This window comes from Oncorhynchus keta, chromosome 30 (assembly GCF_023373465.1).
Source record: "Oncorhynchus keta strain PuntledgeMale-10-30-2019 chromosome 30, Oket_V2, whole genome shotgun sequence".
Classification (NCBI taxonomy): domain Eukaryota; kingdom Metazoa; phylum Chordata; class Actinopteri; order Salmoniformes; family Salmonidae; genus Oncorhynchus; species Oncorhynchus keta.
Window position 1 is genome coordinate 7,255,315 of NC_068450.1, and position 15,596 is coordinate 7,270,910.

Consider the following 15,596-nt stretch of genomic DNA (forward strand, 5'->3'; position numbering starts at 1 on the left):
AGACCAAGGATATGTTTCATATCTCTGGTCTGCTCTGTAACGTATTGTACTGTATTGTATGTGTTGCTGTGATTCTGTGTATAGAGACGTATTGCCAGGGACACGTCTTGTCGATTTATAAATGCTAAATATGATTTCTGAAGACATGTAGATATTTATCTGCTCATTTGTACTTCACCTTGTTGTATACATTCGAATCACATGGCAAAAAAAAAAAAAAAAGTACTATTGAATGGAAAAAGAGTCTACTGTAATGGAGACGAGTCGATTGAAGAAGACGTGTGGAACTTGTAACAGCTTGAAGATATTGTAGTTGGATGTCAGAGGTTCATGTTATGTCTCCGTACAGAAGGAAGAAACTCAAGCGTAGTCCGAACTTACTTTTGACGACTCAATATTTAATGGTTCAGGTCAAATTCCATGACAACAAAAGAAATCGTTTCACCATGTATGGAAGGTCATTTTCATGGGATATTTTACAAAGGCATGACAACACAGAGTTGATCAATACTATACTGCTGGCAAGCGTTTAAGCTTTCTCCCCAAGCGACCTCCAACCTACACCCACCAATGACTAATTTACAAGCATATATATTATATAGCAGGTATATCATATATAGATTTTATACAAGATACGTGTGTGTACATAAAATATTTTGGCAAGGTGCATGCCAGTATACATAGATGCACCAAAAGAAATGCGCACGCACACACACTAGCTGCACACACACACACACACTCGCTGCACACACACTAGCTGCACACACACACACACACTCGCTGCACACACACGCGCTGCACACACACACACTCACCAATATATGCAGGTGTACCCATTTACCTTACAACAGCGATTGTAGTCTAATCAATTTACATTTACATTTTGATTCGCTTTTTTCATGACTGAATTCAGGCGACTAAACCTTTACTCGACAATATATAAACATATATAAACCAGTCTTGTTGGTTGCCACCTTGTCAATTCTTCTCAAAAAAAGGTACTGTTATGTACAATATTTAAAAAAAAAAAAACAATTAAAAAAAAATCACAAAATTGTTGTGATTTTAATTTTGTGTGTACATGCCTCATATTCATTACACGTCTGAAAGTGAGCATTTTCTGTGTATTGTTAGTCACGTATTGTCAGTTGTTCAGAAGGGATATATGGTTACAACAACACAAGTGGTTGATGACGGCCAAATGACAACACAAATCCACCCGAAAACATGTTAAAAATCAACGCAGCAGCGTAGCAAAACTAGTGATTAAAAGGGGATTTTTAAAAAAAACGGCCCGCATGCAGAGATGATCATTATGACGGAAGATGACATCACAATGACCCGACCTTAGACAATTAAACCTGTTTATTTGTTGTTGATGATGAAAACATTCAATAGAGGAAATAAAGGATTTTGTCAAAACTGACATCGTTTCTACGACTACCAGTATGTTTTGTACACAATGCATACTCAGTATCTTCCTTTATCTTTTGGTTCATATGTGAAACCTTTGGCACAAAGAGAAACTGCACTAAAGCGTTCACCCCCTTCCTAAAAGACACATTTACATTTATTCTGCATTCCTTTTTATTTATTTAGATTTTTATATATATATATTTTTTTTACAAAAACAGAAATCTCTAAGTCTCTATCTCTAAATCTCTAAATCTCTATCTCTAAATCTCTAACTCTCTATCTCTAAATCTCTAACTCTCTATCTCTAAATCTCTAACTCTCTATCTCTAACTCTCTATCTCTAAATCTCTAACTCTCTATCTCTAAATCTCTAACTCTAAATCTCTAACTTTCTATCTCTTTGTCAGGGATGAACAAACAAATGGGGAATTCCAAATAATTAAATAACTCAAATTATTTAAATATTGAATTGATATCATATCTATTGTTCTACATTCGTGTAATTGTCTAAATCGTTTTTAAGGAAATTATATAATAATGAGAATATTGTTATTTGGTGTCATTCCCACTCTAGGCCTATATCAGATATCGGTTTGACAGTCCCACTCTAGGCCTATATCAGATATCGGTTTGACAGTCCCCCTCTAGGCCTATATCAGATATCGGTTTGACAGTCCCACTCTAGGCCTATATCAGATATCGGTTTGACAGTCCCCCTCTAGGCCTATATCAGATATCGGTTTGACAGTCCCCCTCTAGGCCTATATCAGATATCGGTTTGACAGTCCCCCTCTAGGCCTATATCAGATATCGGTTTGACAGTCCCCCTCTAGGCCTATATCAGATATCGGTTTGACAGTCCCCCTCTAGGCCTATATCAGATATCGGTTTGACAGTCCCCCTCTAGGCCTATATCAGATATCGGTTTGACAGTCCCCCTCTAGGCCTATATCAGGCCTATATCAGATATCGGTTTGACAGTCCCCCTCTAGGCCTATATCAGATATCGGTTTGACAGTCCCCTCTAGGCCTATATCAGATATCAGATATCGGTTTGACAGTCCCCAGATATCGGTTTGACAGTCCCCTCTAGGCCTATATCAGATATCGACAGTCCCCCTTGACAGATCCCACAGTCCCCTCTAGGCCTATATCAGATATCGGACAGTCCCCCTTGACAGTCCCCCCTATATCAGATATCGGCCTGACAGTCCCCTCTAGGCCTCAGATATCGGTTTGACAGTCCCCCTAGGCCTATATCAGATATCGCCTATCCCCCTCTAGGCCTATATCAGATCGGTTTGACAGTCCCCCTCTAGGCCTATATCAGATATCGGTTTGACAGTCCCCCTCTAGGCCTATATCAGATATCGGTTTGACAGTCCCCCTCTAGGCCTGCCTCCCCCTCTAGGCCTATCAGATATCGGTTTGACAGTCCCACTCTAGGCCTATATCAGATATCGGTTTGACAGTCCCCCTCTAGGCCTATATCAGATATCGCAGTCCCCTCTAGGCCTATATCAGATATCGGTTTGACAGTCCCCCTCTAGGCCTATATCAGATATCGGTTTGACAGTCCCACTCTAGGCCTATATCAGATATCGGTTTGACAGTCCCACTCTAGGCCTATATCAGATATCGGTTTGACAGTCCCACTCTAGGCCTATATCAGATATCGGTTTGACAGTCCCCCTGTAGGTCGATATGGAGCCTTCGGTGTTGTTGATGGTAATTAATTAAACTTTCAGGTATCAAGCATTCCCTACCCCTGTCTGTCTTGTGTGATTAATATTGACATAAGAGCATTCTATCCATCTGTGGTCCTCTGTATGAGCATGATCTATGTATATCAGATGTACACTGAACAAAAATATAATTATGCCCCAATCTATGGATTTCACATGACTGGGAATGCAGATATGCGCCATAAAAAAAAGGTAAGGGCATGGATCAGAAAACCAGTCCGTATCTGGTGTGACCACCATTTTCCTCATGCAGCGCAACACATCTCCTTCACATAGAGATGATCAGGCTGTTATTTGTGGCCTGTAGGTTGTTGTCCCAACTCCTCTTCAATGACTGTGAGAATTTGATGGATTTTGGTGAGAACTAGAACGCGCTGTCGTACAAGTCGATCCAGAGCATCCCTAACATGCTCAATGTGGTGACATGTCTGGTGAGTATGCAGGCCAACAGAAGAAGTGGGACATTTTCAGTTTCCAGAAATTGTGTCCAGATCGTTGTGACATGTTGCCGTGTATTATCATGCTGAAACATGAGGTGTTGGCGACAGATGAATGGCACGACAATGGGCCTCAGGATCTCATCATGGTTATCTCTGTGCATACAAATTGCCATCGATAAAATCAAATTATGTACGTTGTCCCTAGCTTATGCCTTCTCATACCATAACCCCACCGCCTCCATGGGGCACTCTGTTCGCAACATTGACATCAACATTGACATCGCCCACACGACGCCATCAACACTGTCCTGCATCTGCCCGGTACAGTTGAAACCGGGATTAATCCGCAAAGAGCAAACTTCTCCAATGTGTCAGTGGCCATCAAAAGTGAGCTTTTGCCCACTGAAGTTGGTTACGCCGCCAAACTGCAGTCAGGTCAAGACACCGGTGACGACGACGAGCACAAAGATGAGCTTCCCTGAGACGGTTTCTGACAGTTTGTGTAAAAATTCTTCGGTTTGTGCAAACCCACGTTTTCATCAGCTGACCTGGTGGCTGGTCTCAGACGATCCCGCAGGTGAAGAGCCAGATGTGGATGTCCTGGGTTGCCACGGTTACACGTGGTCTGTGATTGTGAGGCCGGTTGGATGTATTGCCAAATTCTTATGGTGGAGAAATGAACATAAAATTATTTAAAAACAATGTTTTATGGTAGAGAAATTTACATAACATTCTCTGGCAACCGCTCTGGTGGATATTTCTGTAGTCAGCATGCCAATTGCATGCTACCTCAATTCTTGAGACATCTGTGGCATTGTGTTTTGACAAAACTGCACATTTTAGAGTGGCCTTTAATTGTCCCCAGCACAAGGTGCACCTGTGCAATGATAATGCAGTTTAATCAGCTTCTTGATGTGCCACACCTTTCAGGTGGATGGATTTGTTGGCAAAGGAGAAATGCTCACTAACAGGGATGTCTTTTATTTCAGCTCATGAAACATGGGACCATCACTTCACATGGTTGCGTTTATATTTTTGTTCAGTATATATACACTATAAGTATATTGTGTGATTTTGTGTGTTTCAGTTATTAAGTGTCAATATCATTGCTCTATAGGCAGTTCGAATGTAATTGAATCACACCTCACACATTGCAAAGAGACAGATCTGTGTTCACAGTCACTGTCTGAAGGAAGCAAAGTGCCTTGTATTTTCTTCGTCAGCTTACTATGTCCCTTCTGTATTTGATGAAAGACAAATGTATTGAAAATGTAACTGCAACCGAGTAACTGTTTCAGGATAACATAGAAATTAAAAAATATTCCGCAAAATGGAATTGATATTCAATTCATGGGTGGGCCGTGGGTTAACCATGTTCAACGAGTAAGATTTATTCAATTCGTGAATCAAAATTCAACGATTTTCCTTAATTGACTCGGGGTTGAGATGAAATTGACCCTGACCTTGACCCTTCTACATGACACTCTTATGACACGTGCAATTTCACCACCGGTAGCTTCGCTAATGCATTTCTATACTGATGGATACCTGACCCAAAGTGGCATCTGAAAGCAAGCAGAGTCTCGACCAAGCGCAGACACATTTGAAAATCTAGTCCGTCAGTGAGAATGGTACCCTAAACATGTCCTGTTACTGTCTAACACTGCAGGGAGAATGGTACCCTAAACATGTCCTGTTACTGTCTAACCCTGCAGGGAGAATGGTACCCTAAACATGTCCTGTTACTGTCTAACCCTGCAGGGAGAATGGTACCCTAAACATGTCCTGTTACCGTCTAACCGTGCAGGGAGAATGGTACCCTAAACATGTCCTGTTACTGTCTAACCCTGCAGGGAGAATGGTACCCCAAACATGTCCTGTTACTGTCTAACCCTGCAGGGAGAATGGTACCCTAAACATGTCCTGTTACCGTCTAACCCTGCAGGGAGAATGGTACCCTAAACATGTCCTGTTACCGTCTAACCGTGCAGGGAGAATGGTACCCTAAACATGTCCTGTTTCTTTCACAAGCCGCTAGAGGACACAGTTGTAAACCAATTAAAATGTATTAACTGATGATCGTTATGCAATGTTAGCCAAATCTATGACAGTCAACTGTTATTCAGAATGAACATCCTTGAAACTATGGACATGTGGTTAATTTAAAGACATAGTGGATAAAACACAGGAGAACGTATTATAGAAAGGATGTATGTGAATATGGAAAATATATCCTCTATGTTAGGCTGCCTGAATATGGATGTAGAAATTCTTATTATAGTGGTTACTATAACCTGACGTGATACGGACGGGTACAAATTAAAACAAATAAAAAGCTATTTGCGGCCAGACTGTATGCAGTACCAGTCAAACGTTTGGACACACCTACTCATTCAAGGGTTTTTCTTAATTTTTTTGACTATTTTCTAGATTGTAAAATAATAGTGAAGACATCAAAGCTATGCAATAACACGTATGTAATCATGTAGTAACCAACAAAAGTGTTTAACGAATCCAAATATTTGTTATATTCTTAAAAGTAGCCATCCTTTGCCTTAATTGATAACTTTGCACACTCTTGGCATTCTCTCAACCAGCTTCATGAGGTAGTCACCTGGAATGTATTTCAATTAACAGGTGTGTCATTGGACACTGTGCTATCCAACCTCCAAACGAGCTTCAATGCCATACAGCACTCCTTCCGTGGCCTCCAACTGCTCTTAAACGCGAGTAAAACCAAATGCATGCTTTTCAACCGATCGCTGCCTGCACCCGCATGCCCGACTAGCATCACCACCCTGGATGGTTCCAACCTTGAATATGTGGACATCTATAAGTACCTAGGTGTCTGGCTAGACTGCAAACTCTCCTTCCAGACTCACATCAAACATCTCCAATCAAAAATCAAATCCAGAGTCGGCTTTCTATTCCGCAACAAAGCCTCCTTCACTCACGCTGCCAAGCTTACCCTAGTAAAACTGACTATCCTACCGATCCTCGACTTCGGCGATGTCATCTACAAAATGGCTTCCAACACTCTACTCAGCAAACTGGATGCAGTCTATCACAGTGCCATCCGTTTTGTCACTAAAGCACCTTATACCACCCACCACTGCGACTTGTATGCTCTAGTCGGCTGGCCCTCACTACATATTCGTCGCCAGACCCACTGGCTCCAGGTCATCTACAAGTCCATGCTAGGTAAAGCTCCGCCTTATCTCAGTTCACTGGTCACGATGGCAACACCCATCCGTAGCACGCGCTCCAGCAGGTGTATCTCACTGATCATCCCTAAAGCCAACACCTCATTTGGCCGCCTTTCGTTCCAGTACTCTGCTGCCTGTGACTGGAACGAATTGCAAAAATCGCTGAAGTTGGAGACTTTTATCTCCCTCTCCAACTTCAAACATCAGCTATCCGAGCAGCTAACCGATCGCTGCAGCTGTACATAGTCTATAGGTAAATAGCTCACCCTTTTTCACCTACCTCATTCCCATACTGTTTTTATACTGTTTTTATTTATTTACTTTTCTGCTCTTTTGCACACCAATATCTCTACCTGTACATGCCCATCTGATCATTTATCACTCCAGTGTTAATCTGCAAAATTGTATTATTCGCCTACCTCCTCATGCCTTTTGCACACATTGTATATAGACTGCCCATTTTTTTCTACTGTGTTATTGACTTGCTAATTGTTTACTCCATGTGTAACTCTGTGTTGTCTGTTCACACTGCTATGCTTTATCTTGGCCAGGTCGCAGTTGCAAATGAGAACTTGTTCTCAACTAGCCTACCTGGTTAAATAAAGGTGAAATAAAAAAATAAAAAAAAATAAAAAAGTTAATTTGTGGAATTTCTTTCCTTCTTAATGCATTTGAGCCAACCAGTTGTGTTGTGACAACGTAGGGGTGGGTATACAGAAGATAGCCCTATTCGGTAAAAGACTAAGTCCATATTATGGCAAGAACAGCTCAAATAAGCAAAGAGAAATGACAGTCCATTATTACTTTAAAAGATGAAGGTCAGTCAATCCGTAACATTTCAAGAACATGCTGCAGAACATAAGTCCATTAGAGATAATTGCACCTCAGAATGCAGCCCAAATAAATGTTTCACAGAGTTCAGGTAGCAGACACCTCTCAACATCAACTGTTCATAGGAGACTGAGTGAATCAGGCCTTCATGGTTACATTGCTGCAAAGAATTCACCACTAAAGGACACGAATAAGAAGAAAAGTCTTGCTTGGGCCAAGACACACGAGCAATGGGCATTTAGACCTGTGGAAATCTCCCCTTTGCTCTGATGAGTCCTAATTTGAGATTTTTGGTTCCAACTGCCGTATCTTGTGTGAGACGCAAACCTGTGTGGTTCCCACCGTGAAGCATGGAAGAGGAGGTGTCATGTTTTGGGTGTGCTTTGCTGTTGACACTGTCTGTGATATATTTAAAATTCAAGTCACACTTTACCAGCATGGCTACCACAGCATTCTGCAGCGATACGCCATCTCATCTGGTTTACACTTAGTGGAACTATCCTTATTTTTTCAACAGGACAATGACCCAAAACACACCTCCAGGCTGTGTATGGGCTATTTGACCAAGAAGGAGAGTGATGGTGCTGCATCAGATTACCTGTCCTCCACAATCCCCCGACCTCAACCCAAATGAGATGGTTTGGGATGAGTTGGACAGCAGAGTGAAGGAAAATGCAGACAGCAAGTGCTCAGCATATGTGGGAACTCCTCCAAGACTGTTGGAAAAGCATTCCTCATGAAGCTGGTTGATAGAATGCCAGGAGTATGCAAAGCTGTCATCAAGGTAAAGGGTGATTTTGATTTGATATGTTAAACACCTTTTTTGGGGGGTCACTACGTGAGTCCATATGTGTTATTTAATAGTTTTGAAGTCCTCACTAATTGTATACAGTGTAGAAAATAGTAAAAATAAAGAAAAACCCTTTAATGACTAGTTGGGTCCAAACGTTTGACTGGTACCACCCTTTTCATTACCCGACTAGCACGAAATACATTATGTTTCAGTGAGACTAGACAACTATTACAGAACTGTCAACCACGGCTATTACTTACTGTGGAGATGACGTAATTAGACTATTGGGAGATATTTTTAATTGGCTCCACAGCACACATTACGATGCATACAGAACATTATTTTATGAAAGGAAGATAACAAACTGAAAGTATGGTAGAAAAGCAAAGGCTGTATCTCTTCGCATGGAACCTCTGTCTGGGCTGTTCAAGAGATAATGTAGAAAATTAGTATGTTCTTATGACAGGGGAAAGATAATGTTGAAAATTAGTATGTTCTTATGACAGGGGAAAGATAATGTTGAAAATTAGTAGATTCTTATGACAGGGGAAAGATAATGTAGAAAATTAGTATGCTCTTATGACGGGGGAAAGATAATGTAGAACATTAGTATGCTCTTATGACAGGGGAAAGATAATGTAGAAAATGAGTATGCTCGTACGACAGGGGAAAGATAATGTAGAAAAGTAGTATGCTCTTATGACGAAGGAAAGATAATATAGAAAATTAGTATGCTCTTACGACAGGGGAAAGATAATGTAGCTAATATATAGGTTCTTATTACAGGGGGGAAGACAATGAAGAACATGAGTAGGTTTGCAGTAGAGTGGTGAAAAGCATTGTAAACATGCCATACAAGAAACATTTGAGGAGGAACACAGTGTTAGGAATATAATGGGGGAAGAACCTGTACCGTATATTTATATAAAGTGTTAGCACGACACAGAGTGAAACAATTGTTTTGTCCATTGAGTCTTAGGAATGTGTCTGAAGACCCCTGAACAAGACGGGATTCTTTTAACATAATTCAGGCAAGATAAAAGGTAACTTGGATCATCAGTAGGAGCTGGAGCTGAATGTCTTGCTGGATACACGAAGCAGTATTTCACCAGAGATTGGACCAAATACACCGCTACACCTTGGGTTCACGAATAACATGTTCGACAAGATATACTACTGTGTGTGTTTTTTTTTTACGTGTGTTTTCTTTATCGGTAAGTAAAATGTTGTTTGGGAAGGTTCCACTAAGCTGGTTCCAATATGCATAGTATTTATTCATCTTTTTGATCAGTGATCATCATCTCTACCAAACTGAAAGCTGACCTTATGTATATATATATATATTTTTTTTTTGCTGTTGTGAATCTACTTTGGTATAGGATTACCATTTTTATATACTGTACATGGATTAAATTGGACAAATATTTAGCTAGGCTTTTCTTCAAAGAAGTTTGTCATTTCATACACATTTCAATTTCTTTTGCACAATATCATTCTATGAGTACAGCCATTGTCAGGTCCTCTTCTTAACAACATTGCGGAGACTGAGTAACAACACTGTGGAGACTGAGTAACACCACTGTGGAGACTGAGTAACAACATTGTGGAGACTGAGTAACAACACTGTGGAGACTGAGTAACAACATTGTGGAGACTGAGTTACAACATTGTGGAGACTGAGTAACAACATTGTGGAGACTGAGTAACAACATTGTGGAGACTGAGTAACAACATTGTGGAGACTGAGTAACACCATTGTGGAGACTGAGTAACAACACTGTGGAGACTGAGTTACAACACTGTGGAGACTGAGTAACAACATTGTGGAGACTGAGTAACAACATTGTGGAGACTCACTAACAACACTGTGGAGACTGAGTTACAACACTGTGGAGACTGAGTAACAACATTGTGGAGACTGAGTAACAACATTGTGGAGACTGAGTAACAACATTGTGGAGACTGAGTAACAACACTGTGGAGACTGAGTAACAACATTGTGGAGACTGAGTTACAACATTGTGGAGACTGAGTAACAACACTGTGGAGACTGAGTAACAACATTGTGGAGACTGAGTAACAACATTGTGGAGACTGAGTAACAACATTGTGGAGACTGAGTAACAACATTGTGGAGACTGAGTAACAACATTGTGGAGACTGAGTAACAACATTGTGGAGACTGAGTAACAACATTGTGGAGACTGAGTAACAACACTGTGGAGACTGAGTAACAACACTGTGGAGACTCAGTAACAACACTGTGGAGACTGAGTAACAACACTGTGGAGACTGAGTAACAACATTGTGGAGACTGAGTAACAACATTGTGGAGACTGAGTAACAACATTGTGGAGACTGAGTAACAACACTGTGGAGACTGAGTAACAACATTGTGGAGACTGAGTAACAACATTGTGGAGACTCAGTAACAACACTGTGGAGACTGAGTTACAACACTGTGGAGACTGAGTAACAACATTGTGGAGACTGAGTTACAACATTGTGGAGACTGAGTAACAACATTGTGGAGACTGAGTAACAACACTGTGGAGACTGAGTTACAACACTGTGGAGACTGAGTAACAACACTGTGGAGACTGAGTTACAACACTGTGGAGACTGACTGACTAACAACATTGTGGAGACTGAGTTACAACACTGTGGAGACTGAGTAACAACATTGTGGAGACTGAGTTACAACACTGTGGAGACTGAGTTACAACACTGTGGAGACTGAGTAACAACACTGTGGAGACTGACTGACTAACAACATTGTGGAGACTGAGTTACAACACTGTGGAGACTGAGTAACAACACTGTGGAGACTGAGTAACAACACTTTGGAGACTGAGTTACAGCTTTGTCATCATCCCTTCCTTCACATTTCATGTTCACACACATACACACAAACTATCAAGATAAATTGGTTGGTGTTACTCTGTCCCCTTACAGCCCCTTACTACTGATGTTAAAGATACATCAAGATACATTAGACAAATGGCTGGTGTTACTATGTCCCCTTACAGCCCCTTACATCTGATGTTAAATATACATCAAGATACATTAGACAAACTGGTTGGTGTTAATTTGGCCCCGTACAGCCCCTTACAGCTGATGCTCATGTAAGAAGGCAGACGATCCCTCGGTGGCTGGGGTCTGCTGGCCCGACAAAGGCGAGGAAAAGCTGGCCAAAGGGATGACCTTGACAGGGTCAGACTCCTTACTCTTGCTACTGCAGTGTCTTTCCAGAGTGTTGTAGAACTGCGGTCGGTTCATCCCTTTAGCCAGATCGTCTTTGGGCGCAGGCCTTCCCAGGGTATGGCACTGACGCCCGTCCGCCTTGACTCCCCTGGCCCAGGGGTAACTCTGCTGATGCTGGAAGCCAAAGGAAGGCAGGGTAGGCAGGGTACCCGTGTTGGACGGAGACTGGAACTGGGTCACCAGGGAGGGGGGCATCCAGCAGCTGTCGGAGTGGCCCAGGATCAGACATTCCTGGGTGCAAGTCTCGGAGGCTTCGTCCAGGGCCTTGGTCAGGTTCACCTCCACCATGGCTGCAGCACAAAGACATCAAATGAAAGAGAGAAAAAAAAACAGAAAAAGGAATTAGAAAAGAATGATCAGTTCAGTTAAATTATTTCAGCATTTACTGTTAGTAAAAGGATTGAGACGAGGATATTGTACTGCTTTTTTTTTATTTTAAAGTTAGAGAGGGGTCAAGAAAAACAAAAAACAACTGCTAAGTTAGTAGAATTAAGTTGTATGTTTAGCTGAAGGTGACCTGTAAATGTTAACCTGTTAGATGTTTATCTGAAGGTGACCTGTAAATGTTAACCTCTTAGATGTTTATCTGAAGGTGACCTGTAAATGTTAACCTGTTAGATGTTTATCTGAAGGTGACCTGTAAATGTTAACCTGTTAGATGTTTATCTGAAGGTGACCTGTAAATGTTAACCTGTTAGATGTTTATCTGAAGGTGACCTGTAAATGTTAACCTGTTAGATGTTTATCTGAAGGTGACCTGTAAATGTTAACCTCTTAGATGTTTATCTGAAGGTGACCTGTAAATGTTAACCTGTTAGATGTTTATCTGAAGGTGACCTGTAAATGTTAACCTGTTAGATGTTTATCTGAAGGTGACCTGTAAATGTTAACCTGTTAGATGTTTATCTGAAGGTGACCTGTAAATGTTAACCTCTTAGGTGTTTATCTGAAGGTGACCTGTAAATGTTAACCTGTTAGATGTTTATCTGAAGGTGACCTGTAAATGTTAACCTGTTAGATGTTTATCTGAAGGTGACCTGTAAATGTTAACCTCTTAGGTGTTTATCTGAAGGTGACCTGTAAATGTTAACCTGTTAGATGTTTATCTGAAGGTGACCTGTAAATGTTAACCTCTTAGGTGTTTATCTGAAGGTGACTAAAGGCAGTAATACTCATTTGAATCATCCCATAAAGAGAAAAACAGCAGCAGAACATGTCATTCCCATTGGTATTCCCTTGGTTCCCTGTGTTTACCTACAACAGACAATGAAATCCCAGTAGATTAATTAAATAAGAGCTGTCTCTGGTTGTTGGTTTCTGAGATTGGCTTTACAGTACTAAATATTTTATGAACATCCTAAAACATTATTATTTAAAAAAAATCATTGTCACCATGGCACACTTTGGTTCCTCTGATCTACTCAACATTACCTCAATCTGGTCAATTATGATAACTAAAACATGTAAACATCACAAAATCATACTAATCAACACTTCTTAGGATTCTTGTTAGCATATTTTATGTGCAAGGTACAATGAGTATAGTTATGAGCTATAGACTGTATTTGCATTTGGGGAGAGAGAAAGCAGGGAGGGAGAAAGCAGGGAGGGAGATAGCAGGGAGGGAGATAGCAGGGAGGGAGAGTAGGCAGGGAGGGAGAAAGCAGGGAGGGAGTAAGCAAGGAGGGAGATAGCCGGGAGGGAGAAAGCTGGGAGGGAGAAAGCAAGGAGGGAGATAGCCGGGAGGGAGATAGCCGGGAGGGAGAAAGCTGGGAGGGAGAAAGCAAGGAGGGAGATAGCATGGAGGGAGAAAGCAGGGAGGGAGATAGCCAGGAGGGAGAAAGCTGGGAGGGAGAAAGCAAAGAGGGAGAAAGCAAGGAGGGAGATAGCTGGGAGGGAGATAGCAGGGAGGGAGAAAGCTGGGAGGGAGAAAGCAAAGAGGGAGAAAGCAAGGAGGGAGATAGCTGGGAGGGAGAAAGCAAGGAGGGAGAAAGCAAAGAGGGAGAAAGCAAGGAGGGAGATAGCTGGGAGGAAGAAAGCAAGGAGGGAGAAAGCTGGGCGGGAGGAAGCTGGGAGGGAGGAAGCAGGGAGGGAGATAACCGGGAGGGAGAAAGCAGGGAGGGAGATAGCAAGGAGGGAGAAAGCAAGAAGGGAGTAAGCAAGGAGGGAGAAAGCTAGGAGGGAGAAAGCTGGGAGGGAGATAGCCGGGAGGGAGAAAGCAGGGAGGGAGATAGCCAGGAGGGAGATAGCAGGGAGGGAGAAAGCAGGGAGGGAGAAAGCTGGGAGGGAGTAAGCAAGGAGGGAGAAAGCTAGGAGGGAGAAAGCTGGGAGGGAGATAGCCGGGAGGGAGAAAGCAGGGAGGGAGAGAGCAGGGAGGGAGAAAGCAGGGAGGGAGAAAGCTGGGAGGGAGAAAGCTGGGAGGGAGAAAGCAGGGAGGGAGAAAGCTGGGAGGAGAAAGCTGGGAGGAGAAAGCAGGGAGGGAGAAAGCAGGGAGGGAGAAAGCAGGGAGGGAGAAAGCTGGGAGGGAGATAGCCGGGAGGGAGAAAGCTGGGAGGGAGTAAGCAGGGAGGGAGAAAGCAGGGAGGGAGAAAGCTGGCAGGGAGTAAGCAGGGAGGGAGAAAGCAGGGAGGGAGAAAGCTGGGAGGGAGTAAGCTGGGAGGGAGAAAGCTGGCAGGGAGTAAGCAGGGAGGGAGAAAGCAGGGAGGGAGAAAGCTGGGAGGGAGAAAGCTGGGAGGGAGAAAGCAAGGCACTCCAACTATCTTATCTCATTATGCTCAAGCTGACATCACGTGTGAAATGAGTCCAGGAAGAGAAAGAGGCCTCACCATTGAGCCCCAACAATAAAACCTGTCAACTCCTGTAATTAGAGTGTAAAACAGTATGCACCACAGCAAACAGGAGCCCACAGAGTCTGATAGTTCTGACACACAAAGAGGAAAAGAAAAGAGGTCCTTGCTATGACATCATATAAAGTCCTCCAGGCCTCTGCTTCAAGCTGTCACATTGAAATAATTTAGCATATTTGCATAAGTAAGAATGCTATCAATAATTGAATAGTCCTTAGTCCTTCGTCTGTGTCTATGGCTGTGAGATCCTGACATTACAAGTTGAGCATGCTCTGTTTAATTAAATTCCCTAGCCAGCTCAAATTTGAAACAATGACTTTCACAACAGTGAAGTTATTTTTTTTTAAGAGTCTAAACCCTGTCTAAGCTGGAGGAGGGGGTTCTACTAAGCTATATGGATTTTTTTTTTAAGAATGTCATACCAAGGATAATTTTGCTATCGGACGCGACAGAGAAAAGTTGGCAGGTCGGCTGTCCCAACTTCAGACGAGTCCCAAGACGTTGTGGGGATTGTAGAGCAAATCAGGGAACACCATCGTGTTTGTGAGAGTCTCATCTTTCCATAGAGGGGTCATAGAGGGGTCATAGAGGAGTCATAGAGGGGTCATAGAGGGGTCTTAATAGTTCGTAGGCCAAATCGGACGCGACAGACAATTTTGAGAGATTACCAATTTTCATGATGTCTCATGGTCTGACAAAACACGCTCCAGCGTTTTCACCGCAGATGTCTCATGGTCTGACAAACACGCTCCAGCGTTTTCACCGCAGATGTCTCATGGTCTGAGAAACACGCTCCAGCGTTTGCACCGCAGATGTCTGACATCTGTACAAAGTACTCAGTACTTTGTTGAAGCACCTTTGGCAGCGATTACAGCCTTGAGTCTTCTTGGGTATGGCGCTCCAAGCTTGGCACACATATATTTGGGGAGTTTCTCCCATTCTTCTCTGCAGATCCTCTCAAGCTCTGTCAGGTTGGATGGGGAGTGTCGCTGCACAGCTATTTTCAGGTCTTTCCGGAGATGTTCAATCAGGTTCAAGTCCGGGCTCTGGCTGGG

At 42.5% G+C, this 15,596-nt stretch overlaps 1 protein-coding gene across 4 annotated transcripts in view; it reads right to left on the reverse strand.

Annotated features, from left to right (window-relative positions):
- Positions 1-2,366: 2,366 nt before the first annotated feature.
- LOC118371316 (protocadherin-11 X-linked-like) overlaps positions 2,367-15,596 on the reverse strand; it is a 363,439-nt gene continuing 350,209 nt past the window's right edge. Inside the window, exons 7-8 of one of the 4 annotated variants that reach the window (XR_008086991.1) lie at positions 3,073-11,985; positions 2,367-2,440 (exon numbers count right to left, since the gene is read on the reverse strand). Coding sequence is in view for 1 of the 4 variants with exons in the window: in XM_052487383.1 (XP_052343343.1) it covers positions 11,540-11,985 (446 nt within the window). In the remaining 3 variants the exon portion in view is untranslated. Of the gene's footprint in view, positions 2,441-2,926; positions 11,986-15,596 lie in introns of those variants that run through there. The other 3 variants (XR_008086990.1, XR_008086989.1, XM_052487383.1) reach the window with 3 other exon arrangements.